This window comes from Papio anubis, chromosome 4 (assembly GCF_008728515.1).
Source record: "Papio anubis isolate 15944 chromosome 4, Panubis1.0, whole genome shotgun sequence".
NCBI lineage: Eukaryota > Metazoa > Chordata > Mammalia > Primates > Cercopithecidae > Papio > Papio anubis.
The window spans coordinates 120,814,440-120,832,225 of NC_044979.1; the positions used below are offsets into that span (position 1 = coordinate 120,814,440).

At 43.6% G+C, this 17,786-nt stretch overlaps 1 protein-coding gene across 1 annotated transcript in view; it reads right to left on the minus strand.

The window, feature by feature from the left end:
• Window positions 1-17,786, minus strand: part of COBL (cordon-bleu WH2 repeat protein) — a 299,738-nt gene that overhangs the window by 23,411 nt on the left and 258,541 nt on the right. Inside the window, 1 exon segment of the mRNA XM_031665428.1 lies at window positions 5,132-5,441. Within this exon segment, the coding sequence (XP_031521288.1) occupies window positions 5,132-5,441 (310 nt within the window).

Genomic DNA, 17,786 nt, shown 5'->3' on the forward strand with positions numbered 1-17,786 from the left:
AGACTCTTCAATTTAATGCCTTGGCTCCAAGGACACCAAATGGAGCCCACCAATGCTGCCACGTATGAAGCAAGGGCTGCAGCAGCAGCGAGGCCAGTCGAGCCCCTAAATACAACTGCATACAACCCAAGCAGTGAAGATGCCACTGAACCAGGACAGTTTTTAGCTGTGGCCAGCCCAATATGGCTCTCTCCTTGGACAGGTGGCAGAGCTCTTGAGGAAATGGTGTTTGCCTCCAGCTTGTCAATGTGTGAACCCAGGCATCCCTAGCCAAAGGAGTCTAGATGATTTTGACCTTCGTAGGGTGCAGAGAAAGGAGAAATAGCTAAGAAAACTAGAACATAGCGATGTAGACCTTACACACTTGGGTCTTCCCAGGTGATGAAGGGTCTTAAGGCTGTTCCCAGTGTTTAGTGAATACCCAAATAACAGAGGGGTGGCAACAGAAGACACCACTTTGGCCAAGTTGATAAACCATGAGCAATCCTCGTTTTCCTGATGACTGGGACTACAGCAGAGACTTTCTGCAGGCTGAAGATGTCTGGGGCTATCAGGGACAGCTTCACAATCTATCCAACTCCACTCCCAGCCTAGAGGCCTGGCCTTGCCAGCCAGACAGAAGGTGACTTCGGCTTTGCCTGAGCCCCTAAGGCCTGGCATTCAGAGGGGATGGAGAGGGCTCATGTCACAGCCATGTCCGACATCTTCATCGTTTGCCATGTAAGATGAACACGGGTTCTGGGAGCACAAATGGGCGGCTCAGGATAAGTTGCAGAAACCAGGTATGGGAGTCATCCAGGGTAGGGCCAGGAGGTTGGGCTCGGGGATCAGGCACAGGGCACCGGGAATGGTGGTCATGCCCTCTCTGGGCAGCCTCCTCTTGATCAAGGTTGGGTATGTGTTTCAGGGCACAATGAAAGAGGAGCTTGAGGTGCCAACTAGGGACGCTCTGCCAGGCTTTTGCTCACACTGCCTGTCAGAAAACCTCCTCTTTGCTGTTGTTTCTCTTGACCGCCAGAGTCTGAACATGGATGCTGCTGTTTAGTGTTCTCATAGGGTTCTTCTGTGCAGGTGGCCGAGGTGAGGGCCACACCCCTGTGAACAGTGGTGGTTTCTGTGCTCTCACGAGCTCACCTTGAGTCTGGGCTGTCAGCCCCGAGGCATGGGTCCTCACTGTAGGGATCGTGACCACCCGACCGGTCTGCTCCATCGGGCCACACCTGAGTTCTGCTGCCGGGGCAGTCCCCGCCAGCCCTGCCTTTGCCACCCCTGTGCTGCCTTGGCTTTCGACGGGGTTCACTCCAGATGTGAATGCCGAGCCTGTCCCTGGAACACACTATTTTCATCAAAAGAGGCAGATTCTCTCTTCATTCCCAACTTTATGTGTGAATCGATATTTTTTAAGCACAGGAAATACCTGAGTAGCTGCAACTATATTCCAAAGTTGGCGAATAGGCAAGGAAAGTAATCTTGTTTGTCCCAAAAAGAAGTGGAACAATCGATGCAGCCTTCAGTCTTTAGAAGGGTGTAAGTCTGGGAACAGGCCACATCCAACTTGCATATGTGTTCCGTTTCACCCTGAGTGCTTGAATTGGTTGCCAACATTTACAATTTGGGAGACGTTACATAAAAATCCAGATTTCTGGCTTCTCTTCAAAAACTGGCCACACTGGGTCTGTAACCCACAGGGTGACAGTTGGACAGAGGGAGCAGGGCTGCTCTCTTTAGAGAAAGCATGTGTTTTCCACACTGCCTGTGGTCTCTCATCTGCTGAGCCTCCCTCAACCTTGCCTAACCACTGCCTTGCCTCTAAGGCATCCATATTTGCAACCCTTGCATTGCATGGGAGGCACCGCTTTGAAGTAATCCTGAAATTTATTGAAAATCATGTATTTGGGAAAAAATGTGATATACCATGCTGAAATCTCTGAATATGTCTAATTTGTCAGTTGAGATAATTCCTGTAAAAAAACCCAAAAAACCTCAAAATGGTGCCCAAAAAACTAGATTCATTCTATGAAATCCCCCCTACCCTCCAAAAACAAAAAACAAAAAGACTAGAGTCATTCCATGCAAGGGCAGAGTCAATCCCAACTCTTGGGCAAATAACCCAGCATCACAGCCAGGGCTAAGGGGCTCAGACAGCATCTTCATCCTCATCTGACTGATGAGCTGACCACAACCGGGTGAAGGAAAGTGATTATCCAGGGCAATTCAATGGTGCCCCCGTTTCCTAAACTAAGGGCAATAGTTCTGACAATGGGTACTACTTATTATATATGCAACGTGCATGGTATCATCTGTGCTGGGCTTTTCACAGGCTCATGACAACTCTGATAGATAGGTGGCATATCCGCACTGTGCATGATCAAAAGGTAATGCTTGGCAAAATTAAGTGGACTCTTAAAGGCCAAACAGCTAGTTAGTGGTGGTGAGATTCCATTGTAGGTCTATCAGATTCCCAAACTCCCTCCCTCCCCACCACAGTACTCTCAAATTCAGTGGCACCCCAGAGATGAGGGCAGGAAAACATGCCGTGTTCCCTGTTTGCATAAAGCATCAGGTTCCAAAGACTCAGTGATTATCCTGGCTGTGGCCATAGTCAATATGAACCCTCATTATTTGGATAGAAATCAGCAAGATTTTATATCAACGGTCAGCACCAGCAAAGCAAACAATGAGTCCTATGCGCAGCATCCCTCAGGGTGCACAGTAATGCATGTCTGATTAGTTTCAGATGTGGAATGCAAACCTGTGCAATCCCCATGCAAACTGCAGAAAAGACGTAGAGATTATAGTAGAAAGTGATTTTTCTTTATGTTGAATGACTAAAAGGAAAATGCCATAATTTTCCTCTGTTCTCACAGATGTAAACAACACAGGCCAACCTCAGCAAAATGCATCTTGTGTGGGGTAGGCAGGAAGGAACCAATTGCTGCCTTCAAATTTCCTTTCTGATGAAATATAAACTTGGTCTTGGAGTCACCCTTAGAATTGAAGAGCTATACTTCAACGTTATTAGGGAGTGTGTATAACAACATGGGGAACTGGTCATGACAAACTGTTAGGTACAAAGATATATAAAGTATTACTGATAAGACAATTACACTAACCAGATACAGATTTGTGTGTTCATATGAATAGGGTTGGAACAAAACCCAAAAAACATATTATAAAAGCATTCATTCATTTTGGTGACTGGCTTATGAACTATTTCTTTAAATCATTTTACCTTATTTCCTTTTTTTTTTCTTTTTCTGGGACGGAGACTCACTCTGTCACCCAGACAGGAGTGCAATGGCGCGATCTCGGCTCACCGCAACCTCTGCCTCCAGAGTTCAAGCAATTCTCTTGCCTCAGCCTCCCGAGTAGCTGAGACTACAGGCAAGCACCACCACACTCAGCCAATTTTTGTATTTTTAGTAGAGATGGGGTTTCACCATGTTGGCCAGGTGGGTCTTGAACTCCTGACCTCAGGTGATCCACCCACCTGAGCCTCCCAAAGTGCTAGGATTATAGGCTTGAGCCACGGCATCCAGCCCATTTTACCTTCTTTCTGTTAACATTTCCATAGTATTTATTTGATGCGTTCTTGAAGTTATCTAAAAGATGAAAAACATTGCTGGGCTGAAGAGAATCAACATGCCTTTCTATATAAGAATAAAGAAAGGAATCCTGACAGTGTGATATTGGTACAGAGATGGACAAATACACCAGTGCTACGGAAAGAGCGCTGGAACAGAACAACGTGCACATGGACACTTGATGTCTGACCACAGCGGGGATAGGAATCAGTGGGAAAAAACAGATCCTTCTTCACATCACACCCAAAAATAAACCCCATGTATAGGAGAGCCCAAATGTGAGAATGCAGTTTTACAAGAAATTCAGGCTATCTTTAGTCTTTTAGGGTACAGGAAGGATCTCTTAAATAGGCAAAGATTATATACATCTGAGAGAAAAAGGAAAAATGAATACTAAAATGTGAAGACAATCATTGTACAAGAAAAGAAAACACAGGTAAGTTCGAGCCACAGACTTAGAAATGTTCCATGTGCGAATAACTGACAAAGGAGAATTTAATAATCAAAAAAAGTAAACATAACAATTTTTAATTTAATTCAATTTTTTTTGAGACAGAGTCTTGCTCTACTGCCCAGGCTGGAGTGCAGTGGTACAATCTCAACTCACTGCAACCTTCACCTCCTGGGCTCAAGTGATCCTCCCATCTCAGCCTCCAGAGTAGCTGGGACTACAGGCACGTGCTACCACGCTCAGCTAATTTTTAAATTTTTTTTGTAGAGAAAAGGTCTCACTATATTGACCATGCTGGTCTTCAACTCCTGGACTCAAGCAATCCTCCTGTTTCAGCCTCTCAAAATGCTGGGGTTATGGGCATGAGCCACCATGCCAGGCCAAATGTAGCATGTTTTTTAAAAGGGCAAAGGCTATGAAAAGGCAATTAATACAAGACCCAAATTGCTAATGAACAAATGACAAGATGCTCATCCTTCCTAATCAGAGAACTGTAAATGAAAGCTACATGAGAAGCCATCTATGCCTACACGCTGGCAAAGCTCAACATGTCTACTGATCTTAAATACTGGCATCGGTGTGCAACAAGGGGACCTTGCAAACACTGGGGGGCCTGCCAACTGCATGAGCATTTCAGGTATCCCATAAAGCTGAAGATGAGTCTCTTTCCTGTCAGTTTCCTCTTCTAGAAAAGTCTCTACATGTAAATAGAGACGTATGTTTCTTGTTCATTGTTTCTAGCCCTCAAAAACTAGAACAATCTAAGTGCTCATTATCAGGAAAATGGGTAAATAAATGAATGAACAACACAGATATCATCATGGATAAATCTTACAAACACGATGTTGAGTAGAAAAATATACTTAAGGGTATGGTGCCAAAGCAAACAAGTCACTCTTACACAGTCTTTGTAAGTTACTGCAGATGTACAGACAGCACAGAGACATGCCTGAGAGCAGCTGCCGTGAATCAGGGTCGGGGCCCTGGTGCAGCGCAGATTGTGATAGCACGTGTTGGATCCCGTGACAAAAGACACTCTTTAGAGACACAGATATGGCTGTGACTTCCGTCCCCACCCGTCCTTCCCATGACTCACCTCAGATGTGAGTTCTCAAAGCCATTCTTCTCCCACAAAGGGCTCTTCTGGGGACCCAGGTCTGGGGTTCCAGCGAGGTCCTGGTCACTGCAGTCTTCCTGGTCCGTGGCCCACTTGTCTTTGTATTTCATGCTGTCCTGCTGCGAGTCCAGAGAGACGATGTCTGAGGGGGAACTCATCACTCCCGAGTCCTCGGTCGTGTCCTCCGACGCAAAACAGCTGCCAACGGACACGGTCTCCTCCGCCTCTGACAGCACCTGTGGGACTCCATCCGGGCTGCAGTGGCTGCCAGACCCCAGGGGCAGGCTTACTGGACAAGAAACGGTAAGGACAGGTCAGCCCAAACCATTCCGGGGTCCACACTGCCTAACAAGTGTGACATCAGTGTGTTGGCCCCACTCTAAAATTTCAGATTCAGGGTGCTCAAAATAAAGGAAGACCCTCATTCAAATACTGCTGAATACTCCTGAAACATTTTAACTCAGAGGGAGTCATTCGTGTAAGATTGAGAGCAAAATTTTCCCTTAAAAATCAGTATTTGATTAATTAGCCTTTTATATTGGTCTCCTCTCTATGGCTATGGGCAAGCACATTTAAAAATTCAAACTAATGACATGTTGAATACAATTGTTTCTAGTCTGACCTTTGGTTTAATGGAATTTGTTTAATGTGAGATCTTTAGAAAAACATTAACAACAATTAGAGTTTTTGGAAATATAAATAAGCAGACATAAATATCAGTTTGAAAACATCTCACGTGTATTTCATATTTGAAATCTAGCCTAGAAGATTCATGGCCCTACTCCCCAGCTTTTGGCTCTCCCTTAATTTTTACATGTGAGGCCACTTTCTGTGGTTGCGGTTACCTGGCTCCTACGCACTAAATGTGATTTGCTGCAGCAGTTTGGTGAGATGCACAGAGCGGCAACTCGCTCTCCAAGCCAGGTTCTGTCAAGCACTAATACTAATGATGGGTAGCACTATGGACATTCTGCACAACTACCTAGCTATTCGTAGATAGCCATACATTAAGTGTAAGGAATGGGAGGTCATTATTTTTCTCTTCCTGAGCTTCTAGATTCCCTAAAATCACAGAAGGCTCTACGCATAGAGATGAAATTTGAAGGACAAAAACACACAACTCTAGCCCGATGTATATTAGAGTTGTTACTGTTTTTTAATAAAAACAGATTTTAAACTTCAAGACACTTCAGGATATATGATCTAAGCACTATTTATGACAGTCCAGGAAACAAGGACTGTGTTTTGTTGCAGTCCCAGTGTATTTTGTTTTAAAGTCATTCTTCCCCTTAATAGTCACTGGATGCCCAAAGTGAATTAAGACTCCTCTAGGAATGCTCACTCCACAAAATCATGCACTGAGAGTGAAGTGACATCACAATTGCACTCAACATCACCAATATTTTAACTAGACAGGAGACTAACAACTTATAATCAACAAAACCAAAATAAAATCCCATCAGGTGTTGGTTTGAGATTCCAAACAATAAAACAAATGAAAGAACAAAAGTTTAAAAGAATATACATTTCACTAAAGAGCTCCAAAGTAAAGAATAGAATGAAAAAAAAAAAAAAAAAAGGAATAGTTTAGAACAGCGCAAACGCACGAGGAGATATGCTGAATGCAGTGATGCTGGTCTGCTGCAACCTCGCTCTTCTAGTTCTCTCCCCAGCTTTTGTGGCCAGACTCTTAATTCAAGACAAATATTGAGAAGAAATGTCACAGTAGCTCCCTGTTTCCCCTCACTCCTCTCTTGCCTTCCCTTTTGCCGCCATCACTGAACAATAAAACCAGCACTTTTTTTCTGTCTATGTTGTATATAAAAAGTATGACAAGAACAAAACTCTCAGGTCACAGAGGCCTGGATTCACACCCTAACGGAGTAAGGTAATGCTGCTGCCCACAGGGTCCCTATTGCTGAGTGGGTGCCTGAATGTGAAGGGCCCCATGACAGGGCCTGGGGACACAGATTTCCAATCCAAACATGTGGGCTCTCTGGCACTCACAGCTTCTGAAGGGACAGACACGTACACAAAGAATGACAATGCTGTATGGTCACACCAACACTTGGTGTGCTCCCATAGGCAGAGTGTGGCAACCCAGACTGAGTGAGGTGGTGGCACACAGTAGGGGCCACGCAAATGCTGGTTTAGCCTGGCTTACCCTCTTCCCTCTCCAGGGATTATCACTCAGGTGTGAGGTGGCCTGAACAAATGTGCCCCTGCTAGCCCTCTGCTGCCAGGCCCCTTGGAGGGGGCCTTCAGAGCACCTGGTACATGCCCTCTGGAAGCACAGAACACATTGCAGGGCAGAGGGACTCTAACCCTGCTCCACCCCTTCTCTAGCCAGTTATAAAAATCAGGAATGCTTGTCTGGTCATACATATATATTCCTCAGAAGTTTTGAGGCAAAAGAAAAAAAAAGTTGAGAGCCTGTGGTCTAAATTAAGCCACCTGCAAAGCCTTAAATCAACATGGAGTGAGAGGTCACATATTCAGTGCACACATGTGTTAAACCATTTACAAAATGACTAATGCGAGTGCTATTACCAGAGCTCCCCTTTTGCCCAGGCCAACTCTCCTGCTCTCCGTGTGGATAATCTTCCCATGGCCCGTGTGGCCTGGCCACAGCCCTGTGACACCATTCATGCCATTGGTGCAGAAGCAGGTAGGGGGGGCTCTGCTCTCAGGAGGTTTACCTGCGTCCAGGGAGAAGAGTGGCACAGGAATTGAAAAGACAACTGTCTAAATGCTGGGAGGAGAGGAAACATGGGTGCAAGGCCTTCTGCCAAAGGGGTAGGACCCGACTGGGCAGACCTCCCCACAGTGATTCTGGCAACTGCTTGGAGTATAGGGTGGGGCAGGCTGCGGCCAAGGGGGAGCACCTGCAAAGGCTTTGAGGAGGGTGATGGTGGCTGCGTGGGGAACTTCCTGGAGAAGCTTCCTGGTGAGCTGTCAGAAAGAGCACAGATTTGAAGAGAAGGGGAGATATTTCTGTGAAGCCCCAACCTGGGTTGGCGTGAGTTTTCAGGCAATTTCTGATCACTCCTTTCCAAGGTCTGCTTTGTCCTGGGCATCTTTTGTTTGGAATCAGACACGCCCATCTCACTCATCCTGCCCCTACCCCACATCTCTTTTCTTCCTTTGGCTGGTTCCGATGATTAACCCCATTAACTGTAACATGTTTTGACAATTTCTGAATGAGATAATGGTGCAGGAGACTTTTTTATTTTTTTTTTTCTTCATCAATGCTAAACGGAAACTCAGAACATAAAAGGAAAACGTGGAGCTGCTTGGGCTGCATCGAGGTTGGGGGCCCAGGTCCTGTCCTCCAGATCCTGTGTGTGTCCCATTTCCCACCCTCTCTCCAGCCCCTGAGGGGCTTGCCTAGAGCCAGCAGTCCAGGGACCCCAGCCTGAAACCCAGGGGCAGCAGGAGGCAGGCTGAATTAAGAGCCCAAATTGCACTCTGAACAATCCCCTTTCCCCTTTCTGTAAAATAAGCAGTTGGTTCTGACGGGCTCTAAAATCCCTTCTAGAGTAGAACTGCAGTCTTTGAAAAGCCAAATCAACATATAGGATGTAAACACCCATTTTTACAACTGACCAGTGACTAATTAGGAATCTTTAAAAGGAATACAACATTGGCTTTGTCCTTTCTGCTATATTCTGTCGTCCCTGAGAGGGTAAGTCATTATTTTTGAGTTAATGAATGCACTGGCAGCTTTGCTATTCTCTTAAGGCACGAACAACCTTTTTGAACTAAAAAGTTATTACTGCAGGATTTTTGCAAATGTGAAAAAACACACTTACTTTGTCTTTAGCAGAAGCCTAATATAAATTCATGATTTAATTCTCTTCTAAATGAATAGCCAGAGTCTAAGTAAGGAATAGTAACCCTTCTATTGTCCTCCACCTAAATTATATAATCAGAGGCCATTACATATCTCTGAATGAGCTTTGGTAAATTCTTCAGCTCAAGCATAAAGAAGAAAATGCTAACTTAGGGCTAGTAGTTCCTCAAGTTGAACACAATTATTCTCAGTTCAGTACTAGTTTTTCTTTTACAGAGTCAGCAAAGATAATTCCATCACTAAATACAAGCATCTTCCAAGTAATTTTGGAGTGGATTCGTTTTTATTGTTTTGTTAAATGCAAATTAAAGATCTTGTGTCCTATGGTATTGCTTTTTTGTGGTTCATTAAGAAGATTTCTCAAGAGCCAGTTTCACCAAATGTACATGGCCCAGAGAAAATGTTTCAAAGAAAGAAAAGCTACCTCGCCACCTCACACCGCTGCCTGTGGGTTCCACAGCCACTCACAACCAATAAGCAATGCTGCACTTCATCTTAACCTGTGCTTTGTTCTCCATGTTTTAAGCACTTGGAAGAAAGGGAAAAATAACGTGAAGTGCTTCTGAACTAGTGATACAAACTGACATAAAGCATTTCAATAATTTGGGATGGGTGGGGGGGCGCATGCAGCGGCTCATACCTGTAATCCCAGCATTTTGGGAGGCTGAGGTGGGCAGATCACTGAGGCCAGGAGTTTGAGACCAGCCTGGCCAACATGGCAAAACCCCATCTCTACTAAAAATACAAAAATTAGACAGGTGTGGTGGGGGGCACCTGTAGTCCCAGCTACTCGGGAGGTTGAGGCAGAGAATCGCTTGAAGATGGGAGGCGGAGGCCGCAGTGAGCCAAGATCTCACCACTGAACTCCAGCCTGGGCAACAGAGCAAGACTCCATCTTAAAAATAAATAAATAAATGGAAATTTTTTTTTGCATATCCCTCCAAGTAATTTTGAACAATCATGCATCTCCTTCCATTTTTCACTGATATCTGAAAATTTCCATCACAAATTTAGTTGGTTGCAAGAGATATACATTTTAATTGTGTTATAAGTATTAATATTTTATAAATAAATATTTTGCCATTTAAAAATATAAACAAAGGAATCTGGATATCATAGTATTTTCATGCCCAGCCCCCTCCACGTAAAAATGAGTCAATGAGTTCTTCCTTTAATAGGCAGCGTTTTAGAGCATGTCTCTTCTTCCTTGAACTTATTTCCATTTCACTACCTAACAAATCTCATCCTAATTGAATGTACTTTATGCTTGAGTTTTTTTTTTTTTCATTCATCAAGCCTCTTTGTATAAAATATGTATATAACTTAAAATGTAATTTTTATTTCCCCTAACCATAAGGCAGTTGTATTAAATTCCTTTTTATACTGTTATCCTTGTGCTAATGGAAAACAGCAAACCAAAATTATACAAATGTTCTAGAAACTTTGACATTTGTTAAGCAAAAAGGTAAAATATCATTTGGAAATGCATTTCATAAGTGAGTGAGGCTTTTCCAATTAATTCCTTAAAAATGACTGGATTACTTACTGCTAGCATGAGGCAGGGTTTGGCATAAATTCAAGTCTATTTTTCATCTTACAGATATGAGCACTAGGCAAAGCTTGTCACATACGAAGGTAAATTAAGGGACTTTTGTTATAGTTACATCATTCCATTAGGTTTTTAAAACTTTTCCTCTAACATATGTCAATAATCACTTAATTAGTCTGTCACAAAAATTATTCTTAATGATCTATAATCTGATAACTCAATTAGATCCTTCGTCAATTTGGTTGCAAAGAAAAATTGGGAAACCACCTGATGTTCAAAAAGATTCGCTACCAACTCATTAAAGTTATTTATCTGCTCGATCTTATACTAATATTTCCATTTGTTCTCTTGTATGAGGTCGGGAATAAGGCTTGCCCATCTCAGGAAAGTGCAGCCCAGTGAGTTTCCTGATAGGTGAGGGGTATGTTTGTCTTTTATGAGGGAGAAGGCAGGTATCTGTAAAACTGGCATTGGGGAAAAAGACTTGGAATGATGCTGGTCACGGGTGAATTCTCAGGCACGTGAATTCCAGGAAAGAATACATGTGGAGGTATAACATTTGGAAGTGGATTCCCTTGGAGAGTCCTGGTGTTCTCCCAGAAGAATGTATACCCTAGTTTAAACCCACCAATGTACACAATACATTTCAGTTAATTTAAGAGTTGAGATGGTGGGATTCATGGACAATACCACAGGAATATAGAAGTGGTTGCTCATTTTAATTAGAGGAGACAGGAAAGTGACCATTGGACTGCATCTGAACACAAGCATGATTTTGGCAGGCAGAGGACAGTTGGGTCAAAAGATGGGAAAAAGCAGATAAATGCCAGGCTGCATGGGAAACATCAAATACTGTTGAGTGGTTGGAATCCCTAGTGTCTGTGTGCATACACAGGGTGCAAATGTTCAGGAGCCATGGTTTGGAGGCGCTGGGTTTAGGATTCGCCTTTGAGAGACCCTCTGCCACCAGCATTATATAGATTCTGCTCTGAGTATGCACCTCAAACTTCGTTCCCCTCTCTCTAACTGATTCCCTAGGCACAGTTTCCTCCAAGTGAAGTTTGCCTGTTCATTCCTTGTCAAAATCACAGCCTCTTTAGTTTGATGGGCACCATTTCCTAACATTTTATATTAAGGTCCTAGTCAAAAATGCCACAGACCTGGGCTCCTCAAAGACATTCCATGATGAAGGTAATCAGTTGACTCCAGAACACTGCAATATACACATACACATTTTTATCTTTTCAAGAAGGCAAGATAATGAAGGTTTGAAAAACATTTATGGATCTAACATTAGACCTGGATTCTCTTAAGAGTCAAGTGATGTATTGTTGGTATCAGTCAGCTCCTATTTCTTCACTATCTGAATCAAACTCTAGTCCTAGAATCCTAACGTGCCTATTAGAGTCCCTGGGCAGAGAAAGTTCCAAGTTATTCCACTGTAGGACGCAGCTGTGTTCCAATTGCTGTTCTTTTAAAAACATATAATAAACAGCTGTTGTTTTTCTCTGCCCACCACTCTCACTCTGTTTGTGTTAAAAGAATTCTGCCCTCTTGCAGGTAACCAATTTATCATATCTGGGTGAGACTATCTGCCCCTAACTATTCCCCTAGGACAATGTTATGTCCAAAGGTGAGTATGTGTCACATGCTGGACCAATCAAAGTCCTTCTCAGCACCTTGGGTATTCAGGAAGATGGTCCAATTGGGCTGGAATAAATGGATTGGTTATAAGTTTTGGATAAAAGGCTGCCATTTTAACCAGCACAGGGAAGAACTTATCCGCAGATTGGAGAAGAACATACTTCTAAGACAATGTTTCAGCTCCTGGACCCAACCATGCCCATAATAAAGATGAGTCTCTTGGAAGTGCCAGTTATGTGAGCTAAAAATCGCCACAAAACCCAATTGTGCATAACTGGTCAAGACATATTTCTGAGAACTGAGGAGTCCTGTCTAATAAATGTCTAAATTTCCTTGATTTTGCACATATATCTATGTAACATTATGGTATTTCTATTATAGGAGCCTTTACTTTATATTACATATTAAATTGGACAGCTACATACATGTCTTTCCCTTTCCTAGATTTATTTTCCATTGTTTGGATTATATACTTTAGTATAATCTAACTTAGGAGGGTATACTCTCAAAGCTCTCTTGTGTCTGAAGGCTGGCTCCATTTAATTCTCATCCTTGAATACCAGTATATGGCTAAACCAAAGGAAGGTTCAGATGAAAATCCTTCTTGAAGACTGTCTTCTCAGCTCCTCTGTTTTCTAGCATCTTGTATCACAGATGAGAAGGCATATGTTCTCACGATTTGTTTACAGCTATACATAACCCCTCTCTAGAAGCTAGTACAATTTTATCTGTGGAGTTTTAAAATTTTTACCTGAATGTGTCTAAATGTGCACATTTCTAAAGATGTGTATTTAATTTCCAAGAATGTTTTGATGCTTATTTGTTTTTCAATAATAGCTTGCCCTTATTTTATGTATGTGATGATCTACTGAATTTTCTGAGGCAATGACTAAAAGTATTTATTTTAAAGTTTTGTTCCATTTCCTAACTTAACTCCACTTCCTTTGGAGTAAATTTCTCTGCTCACCTTGTTGTCCTTCTCTCATGCATTAAAAACACAATTGTCTACCGAGTTGTGGCATCTTTCCTGTGTTTAAATGGGGGTGTCAGCAATGGTATGGAGTGAATTTCTTTGCCACATGTGAATATTGCTGTTTCCTTACTATGGATCAGAAAGCCTATCAACAGCAGTCATGGATGCGGTGCATGAACCAGGACTGGACTAAGTGAAATTCCACAGGGACAGGGACAGACGCTTGCATGCTGGGGTGAGGATTCAATTTGGATAGGGTGGTCAGTTTTTCTCTGGAGCCACAATGCTGGCTTTGGCTGACGGTGCTTAGAATCAGTTCAGCTACCCTGAAACTGAAGTTTCATTTTATTTTAATGTGCTTTTTTTGTTTCTAAGCAAATAGTTAAACAGGATTCCTCCTCTATGCCACTGTCATGGACTTTAGGAGTAGTCTAAAATATTACACTATTGGCTAATTTACTATCAGATAGTACAGCTCAACACTGATATTTGCAAACCAAATAATGGTAGTTGGGTTTTGACATTCTGCAGAGTTCAAATAGATAATATTTATCTACCTCCTTATTTAATCCACATGCCCCCTGCAGTGTGGATATTATTATTCCTATTTTGCAAATTATAAAAGAAGCCCCAACCAACAAATTATGTCACCTCTCCTGAGGGTATGTGTGGCAGAAACACTCTGCTCAGCTTATAAAAGGGGCAAGTTCATTCAAACATCACAAAAAACCCACATGGTAGGCAGGAGTCAAATTAAGGTTCTTTAACCAACGTGTTACATGAATCCTACTGAGTATATCTGCATTTAGACTTTTCTAAGCCGAAAGATTTTCTACCATGTTCTATGTAACAAATCTTGGATCCATTTATCTGGGAATCTCAACATATTTGAAACCATTTCTTGAGGAAAAAACCTTCAGTCCTTTTTTACACATTTCTGGGGCCTCACCTTTGAGGGAAGTGTGGGGCAGTGGATGGCCATCCCTGCTGGCAAGAACAAAGCTGGTGTCTTAGTTTTCATTGTCAAAATAGAAACTCTGTCTCCAGGTTGTCTAGTCTATTAAAACACATAAATTTTATTTAACCAATGCCTCAGAAAGAGAGGTTCAGGGACCTGCCAAGGTGCCAAGGGACTCAATCTCAAATTGACTATGCTTTGGGTCTATTATGAAGAAAAGGTGAGTCAGCCACCATCTGAGATGGGCAACCTAAGAAAAATGCCATCCCTCCTTCTGCTGCTTCCTTCCAACTTCTATCCTTTTATCATCAGAACCCTAGAGAATAAAGTATGTGGCCTACTTTTATTAGCTTTCCATAACACACTGTTCATCCATCACTCTGGATGTAAATTTCATATAAAAATGACCAAATTATTACATAAATGAGTGCTGTTTGACACAGCATCCTCTCTGATCCCTTTAGCCTTGTTTCCCAAGAAGGCAGGACCGAGTTGTGCCTTTGTGGCTGCCTTTAACTGCATTTCCTCCTCCCTCTACCTTCCCAGCACATATATTTCTGAGCTCTCCTAGTGTTTACTTCTAGCCACTTAAGGAAAATGTAGGTTTCAAAAATAGCATTAATTAATATATTTTTATTTTCAATCATTTAAAATAAAAATTATTCCTTTTTCTAGACTTTTCTAATTTGAATAATATTGACACAAAAAGCTGCCTCCAATCCCCTTTGAAATTCACTGTGATTTAACTAAGAAATAAAATAGATCTCTATGGATATAAGAGAGGAAAGGAGTCAGACCATCCTCTTGCCTGACAGGCAGATGGCATTTTCTGGGCAAGCTGTGTGCCCTGTCCTGTGCTGCGCTCAGGGACCCAGGCTGACCCCGTTCAAGTGGGCACTTGGAGTTCAGGGCATCTCACCCAGTCAGGAAGGCCTCCTCAAGCTGGCACACTGTGCAATGTAAATTCTTGATAATATAATCAATATTTAGTATGCAATAACAGAAAAGAGCATTCTTTGACAAAAGCTAAGAACCCAGATGTCTGAGCCTCACCTCTTGCATGCTGAAGAACAGACAACATTACAGGTCACTTTCTGTAACTCAGAGAAGATGTCCGGGTGTGCTGTAATGCCACCCTGTAACGCCAGTCATGTCAAGTGCCCGTCCCTGTGCCTCGCCTGCCCCCAAGAGGTGCCTCCCCACCTGGCACAGGGCCCCTCGGCTGGGCCCAACCAATCTTAGTTTCTCGTCTTCATGTCTCTGCTCCTCCTTCCCTTGTACCTAAAAGTGGAGGTTCGTGGTGACAGACAAAATTGTCGCTGTTCCTCTGCAATGCAACATTTTATTAGGTGTCTTAAAGAAAAATTACAACGTAAGGGCTGGGCACAGTGGCTTACGCCTGTAATCCCAGCACTTTGGGAGGCCAAGGTGGGTGGATGACTTGAGGTCAGGATTTTGAGACCAGCCTGGCCAACATGGTGAAACCCTGTCTCTACTAAATACAAAAATTAGCTGGAAGTGGTGGCGTGTGCCTATAATCCCAGCTACTCGGGAGGCTGAGGCAGGAGAATCGCTTGAATCCAGGAGACAGAGGTTGCAGTGAGCTGGGATCGTGCTGCAACTGCACTCCAGCCTGGGCGACAGAGTGAGACTCTGTCTCAAACAAACGAACACATAAAAAGGAAACTTTGCGCTTTTTTTTTTTTTTTTTTCTTTTCACATAAATTACAAACTTCTCTTTTGGCCAGTTCTTTTACTTCCTTATGGACGACTTCTTAACTTAAGATCTATTGAGTTTGTGAGATTTCCACTGGGTTGGCCCCACAGTTCCGTCTTGCTGTCCGGGCCTCTTCACGCTCCTTGGGGGCGAAGGACTCTTCATGGGCCTTCCTCATATGGGTGCTGGGCTTGTTGGGAGATGGCCATGTTTCCGCTGAATTGAAGCCACTGTAACGTTTTTTCTCTTCTGACTGCCTGGCCTGGAGAGGAGTGACTTTCTGATGTTTTTTTTCTCTATGGTATCTCCCTGCACTGGGGACTGCTGTGGGCCCCATTCCCCTCTGCTGCTTGGCCAGGGGCCTTGTGCCTCCTCGGGACAAGGAAGGCCCCAGATGACTAAGACCAGCCCCAGCCTCCTCAGACGCCCCCAGCATCTCAGCTCTCCCTCATGCTTCTGTTTTATGATTTCCTTCTCATTTTCTGTGCAACACAAAGCTCGGCTACGCATTTACAATGATGTCCATCACAGAAACCCAGGCTTTCAAGATGCTTGGTAGCAGAAAGGGTTTTCGGGGCACATCACCCATGATATGGCTGGAAATATAAGAAAATGGAACTTGCTTTTAATGTAAAATATCTGTTTCCTTTCCACAGCCTTCCTCGTTTCAGCAGAGAAGGTTGTCCGCTATCCAGGATCCAAACCTTTCTTCCCCGGAGCAGCCTGGAGAGTTGAGGGGACAGATGGGAAGCCAGGAGAGAGGGGGTCAAGGGCACAGGTTCAGAGGGAAGAGGACTTGCAGATATGACCCCAGGGTTGGCTACTGAACCCATCTCCAGCTGGAGTTCTCAGAACATGTCCTTCTCTTTCCTCTTGAAAGTCCTCATCTTCCTTCAAGGATGGCTCAGGCCCTCCCTCCTCCACGAAGTTAGCATCTCCAGGGGCCCCAGCCCGCATCCTTCTTGGACTTGCAATGCCCACGCCACTGCCACTCTTTTCTGTTGCACTAATAGCGTGTCCTTCCAGCTCGGCGCTCAGCCCCTCAAGGGCTGCAGGAAACTCAAACTCATCTCTTAATGTCCTCATCCACAAGGCCGAATTCCTCTCTCTAAGGACTTAGTGAAGATTAAACGAGACAGCACTTATGAAGGAGCTAGCAGGGCACAGGGTCAATGCTCAGTAATGGTAGCTAAAATTATCACAGGTGCTGGGCCTAGCTGCCTGGTTGGCCATAAACATCCTAAGTTCTCTGAGAAGATGATGGTCTAATACTTGGCCCGTGTCAGAATCCCCTGGAGGGCTTGTTAAAATAGAGATTGTCCAGACCCCATACCCCCATGAGTTTCTGATTCAGTGGGGCTGGGGTGGGCCCGGGGGTGCATGTTCTCAGGTGCTGCTGCCGGTCAGCCTGGGCCACACATGGGAGGGCTTCCTTCGTACCTCCCCCAGGGTTCCTGGCCAGCCGGCTTTCCCCCCTTGCTGGGCTGCAGGTGAGAACCACCTACATTTAAGCTTTGTACCCCATGTAGCTTTCTGTCGTCATCTTACTGAAACCTATTCCCTGCAATAATTCAAAGACAGCTGTCTCCAACAACAGGCGCTGGAGTTAATGGACAACCAGTCTCAGAAAGTCACATTCAGTCCCTGCTCTCAAAAGGCAGGAGTATTTGCCTTTTTCTAAAATTAGCAGATTCCATTTCCCATCTCAGTGCTCTTCACATGTCTCCTGTTTCATGGGAACTTGTCCCAAAATGCCCTCAACAAAGTTACAAGTGACATTTTCCTTCAGACAGAAGTAGAGCTGAAATAATTACTTGTGGAAGCTATAATAGAATAGTTTCACTAAGACAGAATGAGGAAACTACTTACAAAAATAAAACACATTCCAAATGTTTGTAAACTATGTCAAAAACAAAGAGCAAAGAAACAATATGGGGGGG